At 39.0% G+C, this 24,055-nt stretch overlaps 2 protein-coding genes across 4 annotated transcripts in view; both read left to right on the top strand.

Annotated features, from left to right (window-relative positions):
- Positions 1 to 10,495, top strand: part of LOC118806029 (FERM, ARHGEF and pleckstrin domain-containing protein 1) — a 62,207-nt gene extending 51,712 nt beyond the window's left edge. Inside the window, exons 18-26 of the mRNA XM_036567281.1 lie at positions 221 to 458; positions 2,057 to 2,256; positions 2,348 to 2,437; positions 2,546 to 2,628; positions 2,888 to 2,997; positions 4,379 to 4,554; positions 8,370 to 8,477; positions 8,873 to 9,024; positions 9,165 to 10,495. Coding sequence (XP_036423174.1) covers positions 221 to 458; positions 2,057 to 2,256; positions 2,348 to 2,437; positions 2,546 to 2,628; positions 2,888 to 2,997; positions 4,379 to 4,554; positions 8,370 to 8,477; positions 8,873 to 9,024; positions 9,165 to 9,240 — 1,233 coding nt within the window. The 3' untranslated portion in view covers positions 9,241 to 10,495. The remainder of the gene's footprint in view (positions 1 to 220; positions 459 to 2,056; positions 2,257 to 2,347; positions 2,438 to 2,545; positions 2,629 to 2,887; positions 2,998 to 4,378; positions 4,555 to 8,369; positions 8,478 to 8,872; positions 9,025 to 9,164) is intronic.
- A 2,179-nt stretch (positions 10,496 to 12,674) lies between these two features.
- zmp:0000001200 (dedicator of cytokinesis protein 9) overlaps positions 12,675 to 24,055 on the top strand; it is a 110,173-nt gene continuing 98,792 nt past the window's right edge. For all 3 annotated transcript variants that reach the window (XM_036567236.1, XM_036567245.1, XM_036567257.1), the window contains exon 1: positions 12,675 to 13,147. In XM_036567236.1, the coding sequence (XP_036423129.1) occupies positions 13,031 to 13,147 (117 nt within the window). In that variant the 5' untranslated portion in view covers positions 12,675 to 13,030. The remainder of the gene's footprint in view (positions 13,148 to 24,055) is intronic.

Below are 24,055 nucleotides of genomic sequence, written 5' to 3'. Positions count from 1 at the left end.
GTCACCTATGCTGCTAACAACATAACATGAGTGAGTACTATTACAGGCTAGATTTGTTACAGGATTGAATCAGATTCATTCCTTCGTCCCTCCGATATCCAATCCAGCATTTTCTGCTGGTAACAGCCCATCAATACTAATATGCCATCTCCTGCAGGTGATTTCACAATCCATTTTAAAACAGTTTGTGACACTAGCTGTTTTGTGTGTGCTCTGCCAGACGCTGACGGCCCAGCTGCAGAAACATTCAGAGTGTGTGAGTGAGCTGGAGAAAGCGTGCCGCGCGACGCGGAAGCTGGAGAACGTGTGTCGAGACTTTGAACTGCAGAAGGTGTGTTACGTACCCTTAAACGTGTTTATCCTGAGGCCGCTGCACAGGCTGCTGCATTACAAACAGATTCTCGAGAGGCTGTGCAAACATTACCCTGCCACACACTCCGACTTCAGAGACTGCAGAGGTGAGTGGAACTTTATCTTTAGTGCCACAACTAATCCTTACATTAAAGCAGTCATATCCTGAGTTCTTTTTGTTCTTTGTATTCTTAAAAACGCCAATAAAACAAACCTCCCTTATTGTTTTACAGTGTAACTCCTCTGTAACATGATGCTTATTTGCTAATGTTCTTATTATTCTGTAATACTCTGTATATAATAGTTATTATATTATATGTACACTCAGACCTGCATATGTATGGATATTCGCACATCTGTTTAGCTGCGTTTACATTCTACTTTTAACTGTTATTTTATTTTATTTGTCCTTAGTTAAATATGTGTGTTTGTCTGGTCTGTTCTGTATGTTACATGTCATTCTTGTGTGCACTCACCAAGACAGATCCCTTATATGTGTAACATACTTGTCGAATTAAGAAGTGATTCCGACTCTGAAATATTATTAGAACAGGAAATGCATGCACCAGGTCTCCATGGTTACTGGCAAAAATGTGAAGATCTATTTTCCCAGATCTTTAGAAATGGCTCAGGTTGTGATGTGGATATGTAGTCCTTTTATTAGAACTGAACAACTATCTATAATTTACTAATTACATATTAGTAACACATCCCCCTCGAGTGGATGCATCTGACTGTCAAAAGTGCTCCCATGTTTTGCTAGCAAGGATCGAACCTGAGTAAGAAAAGCTGTGTTGCTGTCAAAGAACTATTATCAGCCAACAGTTCTTTGCACCAGCTTCCTGAAAACAAGAACAGATGAAAGCGACTGTCTTTTATTGCTTTTCTTTACATTACTGTAGCATTTTCATTTGAGACTGTATTGAAAACAGAGTAGAAGCCCTTTGGTTTTCATATCAAGATTTATGCTAGCACTGGGCTTCAGCATATAAAGTAAATCTGTTTTTATAACAGTAGTCCTGAATCTTTTGTTTTATGGCATTTGGAAGCTTCATGTCATGAGAATATCCATCAGATAGGACACTTTATACCATTTGGTTGCTGTGCATGGGGTGAGCATGTTTTGTTAGCCATTAAGAGCAATTGCTAATGAATATGTATAACTCTGCTCTCTAAAAATGTGCATTACAAAAAGGCAAAGATATCCTGAGAAATAGATAACTAGTAATACATAGGGATGCACAAATATAGAAACTGCATAGATGCTGTGCAATATTTTCATGTACATATTTGCCAATACAAATACATAAACACTTTGACTCTGCCTGCAATGTTATAGACATACAGCATTTATCTCTGTACGATTACAAATGCAGGAAAATGAATAGAATGCAGCCATTTTAGAGCAGTAGCCCAGCATCACCTAAACGTTTTGCTCTTCCTGAGTACAATAAATATGTCATCAAATATTAGATTGAAATATCGGTCAAATTTCAACATCTGTCCAGTGTTTAGAATTTCTTTATGCAGTTGTCTGCCAATACTGATATGATTTCAGTGTTATTGTGCATCTCCATTAATACACAAGGAACAATTTTAAATACAATACAATTGTAAGATTTGGTGTTTTACATACATTATATGTGTGTGTGTTTCCCAAATGTGATCCTCTCTAAAGTTGATGAATATATGCCCTCTTCTGTAGCTGCACTGGCTGATGTGTCTGAGCTGGAGGCTCTGCTGCACTCCAGCATGTTGAAAACTGATAACTACCAGAGGCTGCTGGAGCTGCAGAAGGACCTGATTGGGGTGGACAATCTAGCAACCCCAACACGTGAATTCATCAGACTGGGCTGCCTGAGCAAACTTTCTGGGAAGGGCCTGCAACAGCGCATGTTCTTTTTGGTAAGAACAGCACACACACACAAACAGATGCATGTACACGCTTATATATTTCTATAGGTGACTGATCACTCTCTGCCTGTGTATGTGTTAGTTCAGTGACGTGCTACTGTACACAAGTCGAGGGATAACATCATCCAATCAGTTTAAAGTACACGGACAACTTCCTCTCCGTGGAATGACAGTAAGAGCTGTGTTACTTTCTCTTTTTCTTCCTTAAGCTTTGATGTGATAATGTCGATTTTATTGTCCGCATCTATGGTAAAATGAATGTATGCGTGTGTTCGTGTAGATCAGGGAGAGTGAAGAGGAGTGGGGAGTTCCTCACTGCTTCACTCTGGTCACCCAGCGCCAGTCAGTGGTGGTTGCAGCAAGGTAAAGTACACACTAACTCATTTTCACTGCAGAAATCATAACCATAAACCAATAACTAGCTCATTTATTTGCTATGACACTTAAAGTATATCCAGTCGTACCTATTTCCCTCACTGCTCTACAGCTGATAAAGAGCTCTTAGTAGAATCAGTTATGGCTCTCAGTTATTTATGCATGATTATGGTAATAAAATCTCTTAATACCCAAGGCAGCCTAGCACTGCGGTAAAGAATTAAACTCGCTGTCTCTCTCACTCTAGTTCTGTATCAGAGATGGAGAAATGGATGGAGGATTTAAAAATGGCTGTGGATCTGGCTGAGGACTCTAATGGACCGTCAGCAAGCCTGCTGACCAATAGCAACGATGTCAGTAAGTACACACCTTCTTTCCATTCTGCTTATGGGCCAGTCAGAAGTATTGGTATATAGACCAAGCTGAACAAGACTTGCATTTTTCTCCCATTAAAAGACACATGACTGTCTTAATGTCCTGCCAATGTTATAACTGCCTGAGCATCACCAATTTTACTGTGATTTCACACACTGTGTTTGTGTGTGTGTGTTTGTGGATGGGTAGTTATTCATATATACAGAAATATAAACTTACTGGGTATTTGAATAAAGAATTTGGAGTTTGGAATAATAAATTGAAATAATTTGAGCATCACCTTGTATTTGATGAATAACTACAAGGTCTCATATTCAAAATATGAGCAACAACTAAGCTATATGAAAAATACACACAGTACTTGCTGTTATTTTCAATAATAACTTAGTGTCAATTTAAATACTAAAAGCTACACACCAGAAGGTATTTTAAGATGTTTCATTTTAAGTTTTTTGAGAGCACCAAAAAGTTCATAAATGATAAATAATAACCTGTAATTATCTATTTATAGTAATTCCTTGAGTCGCGTGCCTCAAGATTTGATCACCACTTTCACCACTTTTTTGTTGACTTTTTTTTTCATGGTTTAAGTTTATTATAAATGAATTTGGTTGTACACCTTTGTCAGTCATTGTAGAATCATAAACAGCCCTGTTTATCATTCTGGAAATTTTTTATTTTTTTAACAGCTTCCTGCTAATTAGCTGAGACCTGTGATGATGTCTAGCATCATATTAGGCATGTATTTGCCACAAATTATATTATTGTATATTATTGAAAACAGTGATTTCAAACTAACTGGTCAATAGGTCAGCTGGCATTATGTTAAATCACATATACCTACAACACAAAGATAAATCACTGGATCAACTGAACCTTCTATATTTTGATTTTTTAATGATAACACTACACTTTGTCACTGTCATGATAGAACCTTTAACTTTTAATCTTTTAAAAACTTCAATAAATAAATAAGTACGTTCTTAAATAAAATTAATTATAGTAATTAAAAATTTAAAAATGCTATGTAACCTTAAGTACCGCTCTTAACATTAATGTGACACATTTTTGCTATATTGGTCAGTTCATTATGAAATGTTCACACACTCTAAAGGGCAGCTAAAAACAGCATATTCAAATGGTGCAAAAAAAAAAAATCAAACCACGAAAAAATTACGTACTATGAGTTAGTTTTTTTTTATTGGGATTTTTAAATGCCATTTGTTTAAAATGTGGATATTTGATCAACATAATTGATGAAACTGTCCATCCCTGCTGTGTGGGAGAGTGATTGTGTGCTGTGAAATAGTGATTGTGTGCTGTGGAAAGGTGAGGATACATTAACCTACTGAAATGTTCTCAGAGTCTCCAGGGGAGTGGGCTTCAGAGGTGGAGTCAGAGGATGACCTGGGTGGGTCGCGCACATCTCTGGAGCGCCATGGCAACAGCTCAGCACATCACCGTGGCAACACCACGGTTCATGTGTGCTGGCATCGCAACACCAGTGTTTCCATGCTGGACTTTAGCATAGCGACGGAGGTACCAGGCTTTCGACTGATTGATCACCTCTCTCTCTGCTCCCTCTCGTTTACTGTGTGTGTTTTTGTGTGTAACTTTTGCTTTAGGCAGCAGTGGTGTCTCTCTATCTCTCTCTCGCTCTACCCATGTTCCCCTCCGGTGTGTCTCCTGCGGTCTCTTAACCCTTTCACTGACTCTGTATTTGTATTAACGCATGCCTCACTCACTGTCCTCTTTCTCTCTCTTTCTTTTTTCTGTCTGTGTCTTGTTGTCTGATTGTGTCGGCCCCTTCCTCTCCCTGTGAAACTGTCTCTTTACCCTGGCCTCCCTCTATATGTGTATGTGTGTGTGTGTGTAGAGTCCTGTGCTGCAGTGAGTGTGTGTGTCTCGCGGGGGCAGGGAGCAGTGCCTGTGTCTGTAGTGTGCTGGTACAGAATGCAGAGTCTCTCCTTTACTGACTGCTGCATCAGTCTGGAGGTAACACACCCAGACTCAATCAGACTGCCTCTTTCACCAGGAACCGTCAAACTGCTCCTGTTTTAACAAACTCCCCACACTCGCCAAAATACTGATGATAATATATCTGTAACTTTATTAGGGGTGTAACAATGCATTGTGACTAGGACTGAAACAGTTATTCTACATTATTGATAATGTTGACTGTAAAATCAACATTATCAACATTATCTGTCGAATTTTTAATTTTTTTTGGTTTTGTTTTTTTTTTTTCCAAAATGACGTCCAACCAAGAGTGGGTTAACATCTTAACCTAAAGAGGGCAGCAATTCACTTATACATCTGTGTCGTGACATCACTGTAGCCCCCATTTGCCTGGGCCCAACTAGCTAGCCTCTTTGCTTAGCCTCTGTGTAGTAAACCTGTGTGGTTTCCAGAGACACCTATGTGTTCATACGTTTGCTAAGAGGTCAGTTATTTCTTTTCCATTACATTCACAGTCAGTAATATGAGCTAGTTTGACTGAATAATAAGCAGTGTGACTCCACACGTGAGCCTGAAAAGCTGACACTGTGTGGATTGTTGACTAACTTTAGTAAGTTACTGTTTTAAACATGTTATCAGTGCAGTATTAAATGTATTAAATAGACAAAATAAGCTCAAGCCCAGCAGAGTAATATGATGGGGATTCAGCTTTGCACTGACTGCAGCAGAAGGACAAATGGTTTCCGTTCAATTAACTTGTATATCCATAAAAGGATATCAAATTGCAAGGCAAAGCGGGCAATGTTTATGCCCTCCTGTAATGACCGCGTTGCATTTTGGGATGCAGTATATCATGAAGATAGCTCTGGCTGCATACTGGAATATTTGGCTGGAGTAGTACTTCATCTGGGGACTTTTGGCATCCTGGAGAAATGCACGTTGGTCACATACTGCATACTGCTTACTATATTTGGGCACAGTCAGTATGTAGTAGGCTATTTCAAACACAGCCTGTGATTAAAATGGTTGCTGCATGATGTCACATGACAAACAGATGCATAGTGCTGTACCTATGTGAGCATATGGCTAAAGGAAAAAAAGACATCTGGGAGCATTTTCTTAAAATGAAGGATAAACAACACATACAACACATGAAGTATTACTTCACTTTCCACACTAAGTTACCTTCGGCCACCAGAAAAGAAAACATGCTGTTGATTCTGAAGATGCAGTTCAGTGAATAACCGGAAGTTAACCCTCCATGTCAATGTTCTGGCAAACGGAACTACTCTTTGAGGACGCACAGTCCACACTGTAAATGATTTGTCAGAGTGAGCTGACGTTGCCCTTATTAAAATCACTAATGTTAGTCACTGAAGTATTTCAATCTGTATTAGTTGCTGTTAATTACAAGTATTTAGCAGGCTGCTTCAGAACCATTGAACATTAAGCAGCTCGTCTTGTCACATTACATACATTAGGTAGCTACATACAACTGGTTAATTAGCTTAATATATAACTCATTTTGGAAACACAGTTCTCATATGGAAAAAATGCCAAATTCAAACAGACCTAGTCACACACAGCTTGTCTAGTGATCTAGCACCTTAATGCAGAATGGACATTGTATTACTTGTGACATCTAGTGCAATTACACAAAGGTTTGCAAATGATCAGCAGCTCACTGCAGCACTCCTCCTGCATCCTAGCTCTAGTGTCATTAGTCAGTTGTGCAACAATATTATTATTTATCCATATATATCCATCATTCTTTTTCATTCAAATTTTGTTCAAAATATGGTGAGAATATCAAACTGCAAACCCAGTATCAGTATTGTGAATCTATTCGTGGACTCAGGGTATCGTCACACCCCTATGTAACGCCTTAATGTATAAGCTTAGTTAAAATCAACAAAAAACAGCATGTTTTCTTTTCTTAAAGTGCTGCATTTCTGCTGAAGTGGTTTGATAATGGCTTTATATATGTTTGTTTTGCTTATCCATTAAAGCACAGAACTACATTTTAAGCATGTTTAAGCTAATGACTGATACCTTGACTTGTTTCTGCTTATGTAAGGAAATGGAAGGGTGGCTTACATCTGAAAGCATTTAAAGTAGGGATGCACAATGATATTGGAATCATATCAGCAGATAATTGCTTTAAAAAACAGAATCGGACAGATGGTGAGATTTGACTGATATTTCTAATTGATATTAGATGATGTATTTATTCTGCTCCAGGTAGATATAGTACCACTTTCTACATGTTATGAATGTTATTATTTTGACATTGGCATCAGCATTGACAGGTATGTCAAAGAAAAATGTATTTGTGTGGGCCTACAATTCCCATATTAGTGCATTCCTAGTTTCAGGTGCTGTGGCTTATTCTGTCCACTAGATGTCAGTGTTCAGCAGTGAAATGAGGACACAGCTGAACAGTGATTTCCGTAAGCTTTCTGAAAACTATTGCTGGTTTGTCAAAGATCTTGCTAAAAACACTTTACTCATGCTTGACCTGCATGAAAATATCTAACACTGCACAGACGTTAACCTCTCTGAAATGACCCACTGATCTGTACTAGTTTGTTTACCGTTGCTTTATTGGATTGGTTAGCCTGCTACTGCTGCCATAATTGGCAAGTTTCCAAGAGACTGTCCTCGTGCTTTTTGGGTTTAAAAGCTTGCTGGCTTACAGCAGGAGGTTAGAGTTGAGGGTGAAGTAAGTGGCAAGTGGGTGTTAAGTGTGAGAGTATTTCTTCTAGTAAGACTTCTAAGAAACACACTGTTTTGTAAATGACCTGCAATGTGGCAAGTATTCTCATTTTTGTGTGTCTGTTCAAAAGTCTTCGACACCTAAGCAAATTGCTTTAAACTGTTCATTGCATCCTCTACATGTGTTTTTGCTAGTGAAAACTCCATATAACATTAGAGTTAATACAAATTAACATAAACACAACAAAACATAAGATTTTCTTGTTTTCAAAAAACTAGTTGATCTCTTAAAAACTGCTCAGAAGAGGTTTGGTTCCAGATCCTTGATGCCATCAGCCACTGCATTGATTTGTGAAATTACATCAGCAGCACACCTGATTTAATTTAATGAAGGACTGATTGACCAAACTAAGTATTGGATGATGACTACAAGTAATATTGGGCTGCCATGAGAAGAGGTTAAAAAATGTTTAAATAAACACTTGGACTGACATTAAATCAGTACTTATATAATTAATGTTTTTTTAATTTATTCTCATCTTAGTGTTTTTTTTTTCCCCCTATAAAAAGCTTAGATAAAAGCTTCTCAGGTGCCTAAGACTTTTGCACAGTATTGTGTATATGGACCTGTAATACACACACACGTGCACTCTCTGAGCTCTTTGTTCACTATTTTTTAGAACCAGCTCTCTGGGAACCTGCTACGGAAATTTAAGAACAGTAACGGCTGGCAGAAGCTCTGGGTTGTTTTTACAAACTTCAGCCTGTTCTTCTACAAAACACACCAGGTGAACTCACACACACACACACACACACACACACACACACACACGGAGGTGTCCACACTTACTGTGTACTCTGTAAATGTCTCAAATCCCAGTGGAATGTCTGCATGCTGCTATATGAGGGGCTTGTCTCATATCTCTCCCTCTTGCTCTCTCTCTCCCCCTCCTTGTCTCTCTCTCTCTCTCTCTCTCTCTCTCTCTCTCTCTCTCTATCTCTCTATATTTTTTTGCTCTCTTCTGCTTTCATCTCTCTCTGCATCTCCCTCTTCCCTTTTTTTGCTGTCTCTCCATCTCTTCCTCCCCCCTCCTTCTCTCTGTCTTCTCCCTCTCTCTCTCACTTTCCCTCTTTTTCTTTGTCTCTGTCCCTCTCTCCCTCTCTCTCGCTCTCCCTTTTTCAGGATGAGTATCCGTTGGCCAGTCTGCCTTTGCTGGGTTACTCTGTAACTGTGCCAGCCGAGTCTGAGAACATCCATAAAGACTACGTGTTCAAACTTCACTTTAAATCCCACATCTATTACTTCAGATCTGAGAGCGAGTACTCCTTTGAGAGGTCTGTTAAGCATGTGTTATGTTGATTGTCACACATCACACTGTTACCAAAAGAACAATATAAATAAACTTGTACTGTACACTTTTAGTATGTTTGAGGTTTTTTATTACAGTACTAACATATTGCTCTGTTGTGTGCAGGTGGATGGAAGTGATTCGCAGTGCCACCATCTCATCCAGCAGAACTCGCTATCTCAACCGCAAAGAGCCCTACTGAGCCACACAGCCTTAGGGAGCAACTGTGTGTATGTGTGTGTGTGTGTGTGCGCGTGTGTGTATGATCTGACCTTGATGGTCAGTTTGTGTTAGCTCTTTAAGCAAAAATCACTTTTTGTGACATCAACGTTTTCTATCATGATTTTACACCATAAGACACGTTAATCCAGTGCGTCTGACAGTCCCCATGAAGAGTCCTGGTGCTTTTTTTTAAACGGTGACATGTCCGCTGAACGTCGTATTTTTGTGCATATCTGCTTTTTTCTGCATTTTTCTGCATTTTTACTGGGCTGTTTGCCTCTTTTATAGAATCTCATTTTATATACTATGATTAATTATCTATCTGTGCGCACTCTGGTCTGCCATAAGTGTCACTTGTTACTTCATAATGGAGGCCTCTCGATACTGGTGCCCTGATTTTTGATAAGTAACTTCATATGCATTTTATTTCTGCAAAACAACTTGCAAAACAACTTTCTATGTTTTGATGACTTCTATTAACAGACTCTCTTCTTGTAATCCACCAGTCTATGTGCCAAACTTTTTTTGATGTCTTTCAGACTTAAAGTACAATTTTCATTCATTGATGACAAGGAGCCTTCATAAAGTTGCATTTTGGAGAGGTTTTAAAAATGTAGGTGGCTTTAACTTTTCCACAGAAAATGTTTAAAAAAAAAAAGTGAAGAAGAAATTTTAAACATAATTTTCTCATTAAGATATCTAAGGTACTTCAAAAAGTATTACATGAAAATGTATTTTATGTCTTTTCTTTTGTTATATTAGTATTGATGATGACATTTCTTAATTCAGGGTTGTTAAATTTCCCACCGCTGCCATTTTAGGAGAAAAATCACAATCTAGCCCACTCCATATTAATAAAGCCACACCTCACGGCATTAAAACAGCCATGCTCCTCACTGCAGTTTATGCAAAAACCACAGTCGGAAGCTACATATGAAGAATGCCATTGAGGAAGTAAAGCTTTAAACTGTAGAGTTAAACATGATTTTGTAGTTTCATAAGCACTATTTACTCTCAGAAGACAAGGCTGCCTCATTGTGAAGGTCTGTCAGAGTGGTTTATATGTGAAAACTGAGAAAGAACAGACAAAAGAAGGGCTGAGGGAGTTTGGTGTGGCTACCTGAGCATCTGTGGGCAGAGGAAGGAGGTTTTCATATTCCAGATAAATAAGAAAAGAAAGAGAAACAGAGTGCTCTATGGATATGAAAGCAATAAACACATTTGAACATCCTGAATAATGTGAGTTGTTTGATTTTTTGTATGTTCTATGACTCCTGTGTGTTTGAGCTGAAATTGCTTTTGGGCTGCCAGGACTGTGTGGGCTGATTTTCCAGACACATGTTAAGCCCAGTGATGGCCTAAATGGAGATTTTCCATTAAAGAGTGTTTTATTTGGACTAGGGTTAATCGATATCTGCCAAAGCAGCCTAGTATACACTCTACTGCTCCAACCTCTAGATGGCAGCAATATAAAAGTAATGAATGGGGCTTTAATTAGGTTTCAGCTAAGAGTTTTGCCATGCATCTTTGGAAAAAGCTTCCTGAAAGAGTTCCTAAGAACAAAACATGGTATGATGGCATGGCCTTCCAGTAAGTGCTGGGCGGTGAAGCTCTCCTGATAATGAACAGGGAGGGCTCTCCCCCTGGTAGGATCATTAGTGGATCTGTTAAATGATGGAGACGTGAACAGCTGGTCTTGTGTACTACGAAGGATTTACCTGCTCTTAATAAGTAAGCTGCCCCCTTAATGAGCTTTCAGTTCACCTCTCTGGGGCCTTTCGTCTGACCAGGCCAACCAAACAGACAGTGTTTAAACTGACCAGTAATAAGGAGTTGTCTTACATTGTAGCATATTTTAAGAATACCTTCATTGTCTTTACTTTGACCTCTGGGTCCATCACAATGTTTTACAGCTGGAAATGGGCCGTGTGTGTATATATATTTAAGAAGGTATTAACATAGACTTGTCTCTACTTTCATACTGGATTAGATCGCAGGCCACATTCATTGTTTCAAATGGTCAGAGGTGAGTGGTACCTCCACTTACTTGCATGCACTGAAGCAAAATGTTAATAGGTTTGATCTTTTCTATTTTCAAATAGTCCTAATCTCACTACATCTTTGTGATCCAAAAACAGAAGAAAAGCGCCTAAACGTCAGTCCCTATGGTGACAGGTGCTGGATGTCGAGTCGCTGAAGTAACAAACTCCAGTACAGTTTCATGCTGTATCCATTTCTACAAATGATGACTCATTTTCCATACCGAGTTTCCACTGGGCTGCTCTTAACACCACAGAGGCTCCTATAAACCCTGATCCGTTTCACTGCTTAGTCAGGAGACGAATGTTCTGTTTATTTCTCCAGTCACAGCTTTACGTCGTTACCGTGTAAATGAAATTGTTGTTATGATCACTAACGTGCTGACATAATGTGTGTCCAGTGGAGTTGTTTTTCCCACCTGTATTCAGACAAACCCCGCCTCCTGCGCTACGACTCGCCAGCTGTTCACACTCATAAGCAGTCCGCCTGTTTACCTACAGAAAGGGGAAAGTCACAGCACATTACTGTAATAGTGAACTAAGCATAAGGCTGGACTTATTACGAACAGTGAAGTACATAAGATTTTAAATAAGCCTACTCAAAACAGGAAAGACAGTGGCTTACGTGTAAAACTTTACTGTAACACATCTCACATTACACAGTCACTTTATTACAGATCTTGTCTTAAATTTGCATCAGCAACGCGAACACTCATGTGTGACTTCAAATCTAACCCTGGCACTCCTGGAGCTCCACCTCTTATACGTAGGCAAATAACACTAACACAATAACATAGCCATAACACAAATATATCATTTTATTTATGTGTGTTTCTAAGTAAAACTCAGTTTCAGAGAGAGTCTCTGTGCTTCACTCAGCGTGGGGTTGGTGGGACCTTAAACATAATTATATTGGATAATATTGTTTTTCCCTGCCCACTGCTAGTGACCTAGCCAAAACTCTTTAGAGGTGGGCAAAAGTCATTACACTTTGATGGAAAGTTACAGTAAAACAAGAAATTTGTCTTTTAAATGATATATGATTTGATGCATTGCGCGTAATATAACAAGGAACATGAAATAACAGGGTAATAAAGGTGCATTTTGATTTCAGGTTGATATCTGGTCCTGTTGCTTGAATAACTAAGTGGCAATTACTTTATTATTTAAATAAATTAAATAATGAAACTTTTTACACACACACACACACACACACACACACACACACACACACACACACATATCAACATGTATCACAACAACACTAATATAACAGCCATATGTTCCATTTCCAGGATTTGGAACTCTGTAGCCAATCAGCGAGCGCAGGGGGCGGGGCTTGCCGGAAGACGGGTGTGGAAAAACATTGTCCCGCTGGTCAGCGGTGTGGAGGCGGAGCGCGAACACGGAGATTAGCCCAAGTTTAGCAAAGCGTGTGAACACCAGCGGAGATGAGACGCTGATAGTGAGGGAGAATGGCCTGTTTTGGCCACGAGAACTCTTCAACGAGCGTAAACTACTGTGTAGGGCGCGTTAGTGACTCGGTTAAAGAGAGTTTATGATGACTTTGAACAGGTCTGCGCGGAGTGGGATATGAGCCCGACAGAGGAGCCGCGCTTCTAGCAGCTGAGGTCGAAGAGGAAAACACGAGCGGATGGTGTGGAGTTAATCTCGGTTTTATCATTAAACGTGCACTTACTACTATCGGGGCGGGTTTCCTGCTGAAGGACGATGTCGCTGCCACCGCAAACCGAGACAAGGAAGTTTACACGAGGGCTGAGCAAACCAGGCACAGCGGCGGAGCTCCGGCAGAGCGTGTCTGAGGTGGTGAGGACGTCCGTGCTGGTGGTGAGTGAGGAGTTTAACTCAGTAAATCACTCTGAACCGGAGTGGCGGAGAGTTTAATTCACAAGAACAGCCTTGTCCGGTGTGGCTGCCTGTCTTCATTTTGCCATTAGGATAGTTCCCTGCAGTGGAGAGCGGAGTTTGTTCCACTGAAGTGAGTTACTCACATAGACTTAAGTTATTTTTTGATGAATTTGGGCCTTTCTGGGCGTTTTAAAGTAGAACATGTGTGATTACTCGGATGCATGTGTGAAAGGAAAGGATTCCCCTTTTTACTTAGTTCTGTTTTAGTCATTCACATGTAATTTGTAATGTATTTTTGGGGTTCATAACTGTCATTCCTGCTGGTCACATCAATTGGGCTGCTTTGTTCTTATATCTCTCAGTCTGGAGTTTTACCTCTTTAATTGGGTCAGTATCCCAAGGAGGGTGTAGAAGTAATTCCACTGTAGCTATATTAACCTACTCATACTCACTTTTACTCAGGTTGTCACCTTCTTTTATTCCTGCTGGAGTTATTACAAGACTACCTGACCATGCTTTTACGCTATATCCAGCTTTTCCTGGCCTGTTTGCCAAAGCCAAGGTACAGGAGGCGGGTCAGTGTTTCCCAACTGCAGTCCTATAGTCCATTTGCACTGCAGTTTCCTGTTTTCCCTCTACCCGAATCGTACTCATTAGATACGTCCTTCTTCAGCTGAATCAGAAAAACACTGTGCAGTGCAGTGAGCCAGAGGCCTGGAGGTGTGAAACACTGAGGTAGGTAATTACTGGCCAAGTCAACAAACACTGTCTAATACAGTGTTTCCCAGCCCTGCTTCTGTAGGCCTGCGCTGGACATTTTAGTACTTTCCCTGCTCCCAACACACTGGATCCAACTGATCAGCTCCTTACCAACCTCTTGCTGAAGTTGACATGGGTGTGTTCAAAGCAGGGAAAGCACTGAAGTGTGCATGGCAGTTAGACTCCAGGACCAAGGTTGGAAAACAGTGGTCTTATGCACACTGACACCATAGCTGTGTACTGCAGTTGGAAACATTTCACAGTTCTAGCCAAGCTTTTATCTTTAGCAGCGGTGTCTTTTGACAGTTCGCTTACTTTGTTTTCTGCCACAGTATTTAGTGCTTATCAGCACCTTTTGCCACTCACTTTGACAATTTCAGCCACTTCACAACAGTTATTATCTATCATACCTATCATGATTATAACTAAAGCATTTCTCCAGTATTTAGCTATGATTCCACATCTGCCAGACCTGAGAAAACATGTAAATGAAGGAACGTTCCAGCATAATGGCATAAGTAGGAATCCCTCAACGTGTCATCACATGTTGGTGCAAAGGCAGCTAAAATCCTCTGCGTTGTTTCCATACAGAGTGAGACATAAACTATCAGTGCCTCTTCTATAAACTTCTATGTTACTGGTTTATGCTTGTGATAGAGCCAGTTGAATCTCTAGGCTACTGAAATGGGGAATAACTATAACTAGATATTTAATAAGCCTTTAAAGTATACCTAGAAGTCATGTGTTAGGATAATTTGTGCTGTGTACAGTCTGCTATTCTTGCGTTTACTCTGTCCGGTAGAGGTGTGTGTGTGTGTGTGTGTGTGTGTGTGTGTGTGTGTGTGTGTGTGTGTGTGTGTGCGTAAAATGTTCACACTGACCTAAATTAGACTCATTAACATGAAGGCTTATCGAGTGTGTGTTCTGATTGTTATGGAGTAGTTTATCATGTACATGTCTCTTAGTGTTTCTATGTGTTGTCCTGGATGGTTGTTCAAACACGTTGCTAGGATACAGAAATGGACACCATCCAGCCCTTTGTCAGAGAAATGGAATCCTGAGAAACACACACACTCACACACTCACAGCCACTCCTCTGTATGATTAATTTATCCTTCTGTACTCCGCAGAGCGTGCTGCAGCATGACACCCACCAGGTGATTTCAGGGTTTGGGGAGAAGGGCAGGTTAGGTATATTTTATGAATGTCTCCATCCAGTTCAGGACATGTGAATTGCTGGGGGGGTCAACAATGCTTTTTGATTGAACATCTCATGCTGTGGTTTGCTGAGCCTGTGCAGTGCATCATCAAGGTCATATGAAATTTTCCTTGTTCAATTTTTCATATTGTATTATCTTTGCAGCTGCCCTTTACATTGTGTGAACATTTCATGACAAATCGACCAATAGACATTTTCGAAAGCAAACCTTTCACATTCTTTTTTAAGTTCCGTTAAAGTCAAACTGACATTTTTACCTTGTTAGTTCATGTCCCTGGTTATATTAAACATGATTTGTCACCTCAGATCAGCATGGCTTTTTTCCCATAATCTAATCAAAGCTTGGTGATTATTTGGCTTGAAAATGTCTTCTGATTTTTTTATTACATCACCATGCACCTGCAGGTGGGGATAAATAATATTGACCAGTAATGTTATGTTTCACCTCCCCCTCTGATCACCCCCACCTGTCATTGAGCCAAAATGCTCGGCTAGCTCAGAGACCCTCCCTGATGTGGTGTTGCACTTGGAAATACATCACATTACAGAAGAAAACTGCGTTATGATTTCCCATTCATGTTTTTTTCCCTTTTCCAGTGAAGTTACTGTTTCAGAGATGCAAGGTTTTATTATGACAGTGATGATATACAGCATCAAGACTTTGTAACATCATAGTGCAAAAATCTCTATAAGATGGTTGAGTGACATATATATGCTTTGTGAATACCCAAAGAACCCCAGTGGGCCAAGAATGCGTGTGACTGGGAGTAGCTCACACACATGCATTCCAGCATGAAACATGTAAATACACTGCGAGTGAAATACGTCTCTGTGTCAGAAGAAGAAAAGAGAGATTGTGGTGTGTTTCTTCGAATGGGGGCTCAATTGTGACCCTAGAAGCCTGCAGACACAAACGTATTGTGTTTCCTGTGTTCGAGCCATTATGCTGAAGCATCTATTAGGAACTCTGCAAGCCTGGCCTCCATAGCGCCTTTTAGTGTTGGCTGAGGTTCTGAGGGAATCGCCATGGAGAAACATGGACTTCCCTCAGTCTCACCAATCAGGCAGGAGATAGATTTATATTAGAGCTTATCTGTTAATCTGTCTGTCACTGATACTGTATCTTCAATAAGCCAAAACATGTTTGGTGTCTGAGGTTTGAAAAAGGAAAAAAAGTGTGTCATTATTTAATTTATTTAAGAATCATGTCAGAAACATGTCAGTCACCCATATGAAAAAGTAATAGTTATTTAAGCAACGGGACCAGATTTAAAGTCAACCTGAAATCAAAATATACCTTTTTTACCTTGTTCATTCATGTTCCCTGTTATATTAGGCACAAAAAAATATTATCCAGTATCATCATGTTTCAGCCCCCCTCCTACCAACCCCACATTGAGTGAAATGCAAAAACTCTCTTTAAAACTGTGTTTTACTCAGGAATTATTATGTGTTATAATTTTGTAAAATCTATGGGAAGTCTTAACGTGTGTCACTGCTGGAACTAGCGCTATATACTGTAAACACAAATCACCACTTTTCAATATACTTCTAACAGTTCATTTGGCTCTTTTAGGTAAAGCACTATTTTTGCAGTCCAAAAGTGAACAGTGCATCTGGGATCTGCAAGTATTGTGCCTTAAAGGCAACCATAGCCAGTGTCCCAAAAAGTGGAATTGGCTGTGTCAATCAGAATCGGTTTATCTATGGTTAGACAGACAGAGCTATACAGGAAGTCGTTCCACTCTTAAAAATAAAGGTTAAATGGTTTCTGGTTTGAATGTATTGTTCTAGAACAAAGGTTTAATTGGTATAGAAACTGTACATTATTAGGTTTCTTTTGAACTTTAAAAAAGGTTCTTCATACTCACACATCATTTACAAAAATGGTTCTTGAAAGAACCATCCATTGAAATGATCTTTAGCAAACCAAAAGTAGTTTTTCTCTGTCCAAATAACCCTTTTTACACAGTTATTTTTAAGAGTGCCCTCTGAGCTATTTGCTGATGTTGTCTCTGAAAAAAACACCAGCCAGCTTCATTTACATTGGAGGAAAGAACATACTTGTACTGTTGTAGGATAGAGGGAAGTCTAAAAAAAGGCAAATCAAATAACCACAAATAACCACACTGGCATGCAGGAGTGGCATTTACAGTGACATCATGCTTCCTTGTGTGGCTTAGAAGCACAGCGTCTCAGAGGACAGTGTTCCTCTCCATCTTCCATCATATCATATACAAGTGGCAAACTGTGATTGCTGGGGCCATAAATGTCAAAACTCGGTCGAAAAATAAAAAACTAAACCCTCTATGAAAATGTTATTTTGTTATTGTAGTATGTTAGCGCTAACAGTGTTGCCCATGAACATTTATCAGCTGATATAGATTAAACAAGGACATTTGAAGCTTGTTCCATATTTTTAATTGGAAGCTTGCAACAGACTTTAAAATAGTCCACCTTATCTGTGGCAGTTTTACAGTAAAGAGCCCCAGCATTGAGCACTCCTGACTTTCTAATTTTTTACAACAGTTATATTGATTTTATGTAGGACTTCCAGAGGCCCTAGAGTAATGAACCCCATTTATTGTAAATCAAAACGTAATTAGTTGAATCCACTATCACTTCCTAATTACGTTGGTGGTTAATGTAATGTAAAATGCTATGTACCTAGAAACCTGTGGGGAATGTCTAAATATTAACCCTTTTGTTTCCAACCAAAACATAATAAAGAAACAAGAGTGTTACTACTATACTTGAAGTTAAAATTAGACCTTCTTTGAAGGCCTTAAGGGTTTCTCCACTGTCATATTCAATATTAGTGAGTTGATACTCTTCTGTCCCCAATGCAAAAGTACAGTAAATTAAATGTGATTTTAACAAATCAGTAGCAGCTACCACGGAGTTAGGACTGTTGCTTACTAAATACGTCTGTGGTTGCTTGATTTTTAAGAAGAAAAGAACTGACTTTAACTGAATTAGTCTAATCTCTGATATCTGTTCTTTCTTATTTTAATTTTCTGTTCTCATTGTGATCATAGTAGCTTGCTATACAGCAAAGCTGCCTCTCACTGAAACACAAAAACAAGAGTGTTGTGCATTCTTCGCCTGCTTTATTAGATTAGTTTGGATTAGAGCCTCTCTGCTCTGAACAAGAATTTTTCCCATTACAAATGCTGGAGCTGATGTTAAGCGGGCTAAATGCTAAATACTGTTCTAACACATTTTCTTGGTGTGAGACTAGTGTTAGTTGGACAGTAAAGGAGTATATGTGTCTCATGGCGATTCCCCAGAAGTACTGTGAAAGTGAAAGTGCTGTGAAAATGGCCTACCTTCTTTTAATAACTTCGCTGCAGCTTGTAATGAAGCTTCAACAAGCTCCATTATTGCTCACTGGTCACTTTTATTATTCTGATGTTCATCAGCTGTACAGCTGTTCTGTTTAAAACTTAAGACTTAACTGTCTAGCTATTATTTAATTAGACGGGTCGTATTTTGTTTATTCCTTTATTATTAATATGGAAACTCAAAGTGCCAGTTTCCATTGAGATTGGCCACATAAAGCAATGGTAGCAATGGTAACTCAAACTTTCTCCAATACAAATACATAATATTTTTTTTTCTGTATGTTTTTTTTTTTTATGTAAACTGCATTACCACATTCCAAAAAAACTACTACTGTTCAGAAAAGGCACGTGGCACAGTACGTGTGCTGAGGGGAATGTGGCATTACCGGTGCCGCCGGAGCTACCCTGAGCGCTTTGAGACACTAGCATGGTCATGGCTGTTGTTGATGATGAATCAGTACTTAGAGCCACGACTTAAGTCTAAATGATTGTGCAGAGGCAATTTTTCAAGTTGTATGTGAATAAATAATGGTGTATAATGGCTAATGGTTTCAGCACGCATCTGTTGGGTTTAAGGATAGGCAGCTAAGTGGAGTCAGAGCACTTGTGTAATACCAATCAATAATACACAGCACAACAGGTCAGCTAATGGTGTATATCTCTCTCGCCCTCTCTCTCTTGCTCTTGCTTTTGTCTTTCCTCTCTAATTTTCCCAGCTGTGTTCTGTGCACAGTGCTTTCAAATGTGTAAATGCTCAAGCTGGTTGGTCTGGTCCATTATTATTATTATTATTTTGTTGTTGTTGCAGTTGCAAAGTATTGTAATCAATCAGCTGATTCAAATAGTTTTTGTTACCAGATTAAATCTCTTTGTATCCTGTTGGTCATCGATTGAGAGGAAATTCATCGATTGAGAGGAAACACAGTCCTGAGCCATTACCTTGTTAAACACTCAAATTACTATGAGAAATAGCTTTGAGATGTTTTATACAGTGCACAAAAGCAGACATGAGCATTTCAAAGAAATAACTAAGAAAGATGCATTTAAAAAAACAGTTGTAAAGCTTTTCTTTCAAGAGGTATGGCCTGAATTTTGCTTCCCTGAAGTTCACTTATGATATTTGTATGTTTTTATGTATCAGAAACATAACCGTCTTCATATGACAATTTTCCAACCACTCTTTATCCTGTAAAATTTAGCAGGATGTTTTTGTGCCATTCAGAGCGATGTATGTAAATGACCTCTGTTCTGTTTGGCTGCTCTTTATGGTGCCTCATTCAAAAAGCCATCCAGACTGAAACACTGGGTGGAGCTAAACTGCTGTAGGCTTAGTAGGTATGTATATGTATAGGTTTTTGTGACATCATAAAACAAAGTTCAGAGTGAGCTGTTTTCCTTATGTGGACTGCATAGACTGGGTAGCAAATGGTATGATTTGACAACTTTTAACAGTGTTTGCATACAACATCAAACAACATACAAGTCTTGCATTAAAATAAAAAGATATACGGACCCTTTTAAACAAATCAAATGTAAATTTCGACTAGAGCTAAACCTCAGCAGCGTGAGCACTTCAGAGTTAATGCCAAATGCAGCCGTCAGTTCATCTCATCAGTGATGAAAACAGAGTACTAAGCTTCACACTCACAGCCACACAGTGGAGAGGAGAGAGAGGAACAATACAGGTCAGATGTAAAAGACTGACCCATTAGCTTTCATTCTCTTCCTGTTTCTGTTTATCTCTCTCTCTCTCTGTCTCTCTGTCTGTCTGTCTGTCAGTGTCTCTCTCTCTCTCTCTCTCTCTCTCTCTCTCTCTCTCTCTCTCTCTCTCTCTCTCTCTCTGTGCGCGCATCATGTCTCAGGTCCAACAGAGAGGACAAGGTCATTGCTGTACTTTAATTAAAGGCAGCATCTTGACTTGTGTGGATATTCATTTCTCTCTGTGTCTTTAAGCTTGTTTTTTTCTTAGACCTGAATGTGTTGAGTAGTTTAAAAAATTTAATATTTAATAATTATTTCTGAGTTTATCTTAGTATCTCAGTATCACATTTATGGCATGTGGTAGACGCTCTTATTCAGAGCTACTTACAGCTTACACAGATAGGAGAAGTTGGTGTTAGTCGTCTTGTTCAAGGCTCTCTTATTGGTATTAGGGGTGCGGGGAAAAAATCGATTCTTAGATGCATCGCGATTCAGAATCGTCCACGTCTGCATCGATTCACAAATGTCAAAAATCGATTTTCTAAATATTTAATTTATAACGTAATGTTGATGGAACGCAAAGGGTGGAACTGGAAGTGGGTAAGTGCAGCGCCCGGACAGTCTGTGGCGGCACATAACAAAAACACACCTGGATGAGAGAGAAACCCGACCGGCTCCCTCTGCATTAAAAGCTAGGTTAGGTCAAGAGTCACAACCCAAATGTTAAGAAGAGCCATTTTGTCCTTTCAACAAAAATAAAACCACCTTGGGAGCCGCAACATTTATGTCCAGTATGTCTTAGTATGTGATAATGTCCTAGTTTAGGCTAAGCAATATAAACGAAAACACAGACTTACTCTGCTCTCCTTTAAGCTTTAGCTCAGCTATAGCCGCTTTTCTCCCATCTCCGCCAGAAAACTTTTCCTCAAAAGTTGAATAGTTTCTTATAAAATGTCTTTCAGCTTTCGGCTGTTTTACGAGGCTGAAGTCGCTTCTCACTCGCCAGCTTCTTGCTGAACTTTCCTGTTCCACCTTAAATTCTGACTGAGACGCCGAATAAGTCCATTCATCTCCGAATGTTCGTTTGTCTTTTTCTTTTCCTTTTTCGTTCGCGACTAGCTCGGCGAAACCTCATTGCTACGTGACCTGCAGTCTTTTGCGCTCCCACCCACCTCTATCACGAAACCAAAACCGAAGTTATAAAATCACTAAAGAATATATAATGTGCTGCGTGGACATCCATTACCACTGGATCTTATTTCACCGTAACAGCGCATTTTATCGCAGATGAGTGGCAGCAGCGTCTCCAAACAAGAGCATTGAATGAGAGCCTTCCAGTTCACTTGCCACATCACTTCCATTTGTTTTATGAATAAAAGATATTGGACGTAAATTCATTATGGATCATTACAAATACTTTGTTTTAAAACTACCAAGTCCTCAGACAGTTGGAAAATAGAAATCCTGTATAGAAAAAAAAAAGATTCATCGAGATGCATCAATAGTTTTATAATCGCATCGAAGCCCTCTGAATCGGAATTGAATCGAATCGTGAGGTGCCTAAAGATTCCCTCCCCTAATTGGTATAGTGTAGAGTGCTTGCCCAGGTGGAGGATCGAACCCCAGTTTACAGTATGAGGAAAAGAGGTGTTGCCCACTGTACTATACCAACCACAAACCAACTATTAATAAAGTTAATGAGCCTATGCTTCCTAATCACTCATACTCTGTGCTAAAACCTGACATATTTTTATTGAACTGTTTTGATCTTCTCTTAAAATTACAACAAATAGAATCCCACAGTATTGTAAATGTTAACTAGACAGAAACAGGATTTCCAGAAGGGAACCTTACTATTTATGTAGGTTTTATGTATTTTGAACTGTTATTTCAAAACAATCGGTGTACAGTGCGCAAAATGTTATTTAAAACAATAAAACCAAACTCCTGGTTTATGGAAAAGGAAAGAGGTGCGCCAGTCATGAATTTTCAAAGGCCAGTTCCGATTCCTTCCGAGTCTTTTTACAGCCAAACTGGCTAATTGTTATTAGCCTGTTTTATACCAGGCTCACAGTGTGTGGAGTAAATGAAAACATATAGACTAATACAATTCAGTACTTTCTATTAGCCAAACTTGCAGTACAACATTATTTGCTCTTTAAAGGGACATCTGAAATATTTCGGTCGTAACTATCAGGTGCCTATTTCAATAACATGAATCAAATGAAGTGCTACATTAAAAGTAAATCATAACCGGCTATTTAGCACAATGCGCCATGCATAATTATGCTAGGACATTTTGGTACAGCAGCATTTGTGCATGACATCAACACCAATATGAACAGTATATTGCACAGCACTAATCTGAAATGGTCTTGTTGCTCCATCTCTTATTGGCTAAACAGCAGATGGCCTGGTTTGTGTTATTCATGCTTAGTTGTTTCCTTTTGATTTGATTCACTTGAAAGTGTGATCTTGGGTTTATTGCACAAGTTGAGAGGCTGATTCCCTACCCCACCCTACAAACTTTCTGTGACCCTGTAGCCATTCAACAAAACGTTTCCCTCTTACATCATCCTGCACAGGTCACCCATGACATCATTTATTGCACCTGTAAAGTGATCTTCTACCTGATCTAACTGTTACCTGTTACACATCCCTGCAGCTAGGCAGCAGACTCAGTCTACTGAACTATCACACTGTTTACTCTGCATGTGTGTTTAATTGTGCATGCATGTGTGTGTGTGTGTGTGTGTGTGTGTGTATGTGTGTGTGTGTGTTGTAAACTGGTTTTAGGCATGGTCCATTAAATATCCAGAGTATCCAGACTGAATTCTCATGGTTGAGAAGTGATGCTATTAATTATTAGTATATTTATGGTACACTAAATACTGTAGCAGGAACACGCTGCTTATGAATTAGGCTTGAGATATTGAAATATTAAAAGGCCTGTATTCCACATTTTTCTTATACTTTACTTTTTCCACTTTTGACATTTGTGTTGCTGTGTTTTTGTTACTGAGCATTCAATACTGATTTATGAAAATGGACTTAAAACACTCCTTATAGCTTCAGTGTGAATGGGTGGGACTAAACATCTGTAGGCTGAATGGGCAGATCCATGTAAATGAGTTCAAAATGTATTTACAGCTTAATTTGTGAACTGTGTGGACTGGAGAGCAAACGGTACATTATGAAACTTTAACAGTGTTTATGTAATGTGCCTATATGCATACAATGCTCTCTTTTAATCATATTTATTTATTTATTTTTGAAACGGGAGGAAGCAATGACAGTATGTTATTCCATTATATGGCTTCTTTCTATTCCAGTATGATGTTTTTGTGGCATTACGTTATTCTTTACAGAAATCTGTAATGTTCTGGGATCCAGTGTTCTGATTTATAAATCCAGTTCTAAAAATAATGTAGGCTCTCAGTTTCTTTCTGTGAAAGTCTCTAGTGTCTGTTTGCTTTATATATTTCAAGTATTCAGCAAGTTCTATCGGCTTTAAAAGGATTTTACATGGCATTTGTGTCTATCTGCATCACCATTCTTAAGAGCCAGAACAGGGTTGCCAGATTGGGTAGGATCAGCCTTTAATGCAGCTTGTTCTGAGACAATCATTTTCATTACGTTATAGTATTTCAATTAATTTTTATTAAAAGGCAGAATAAATACATACACTTTATGCAATAGAGCAAAACTGTTTCTGTTTCTTATTTTTGAATATTTGTGCGTTTAAGATATTTAATAGAATACTCAAAAATGAGGATATTTAATAGTCGCAGCTGGAGTGGGCAATATGATGATGTGATGTTATGATTTAATATAGTGCAATTTGTGATGTTGGATAAAAGCATT

This window comes from Colossoma macropomum, unplaced genomic scaffold (assembly GCF_904425465.1).
Source record: "Colossoma macropomum unplaced genomic scaffold, Colossoma_macropomum, whole genome shotgun sequence".
NCBI lineage: Eukaryota > Metazoa > Chordata > Actinopteri > Characiformes > Serrasalmidae > Colossoma > Colossoma macropomum.
Note: the sequence above shows the minus strand (reverse complement) of the source record. Positions and strands in the feature narration are given on the sequence as shown.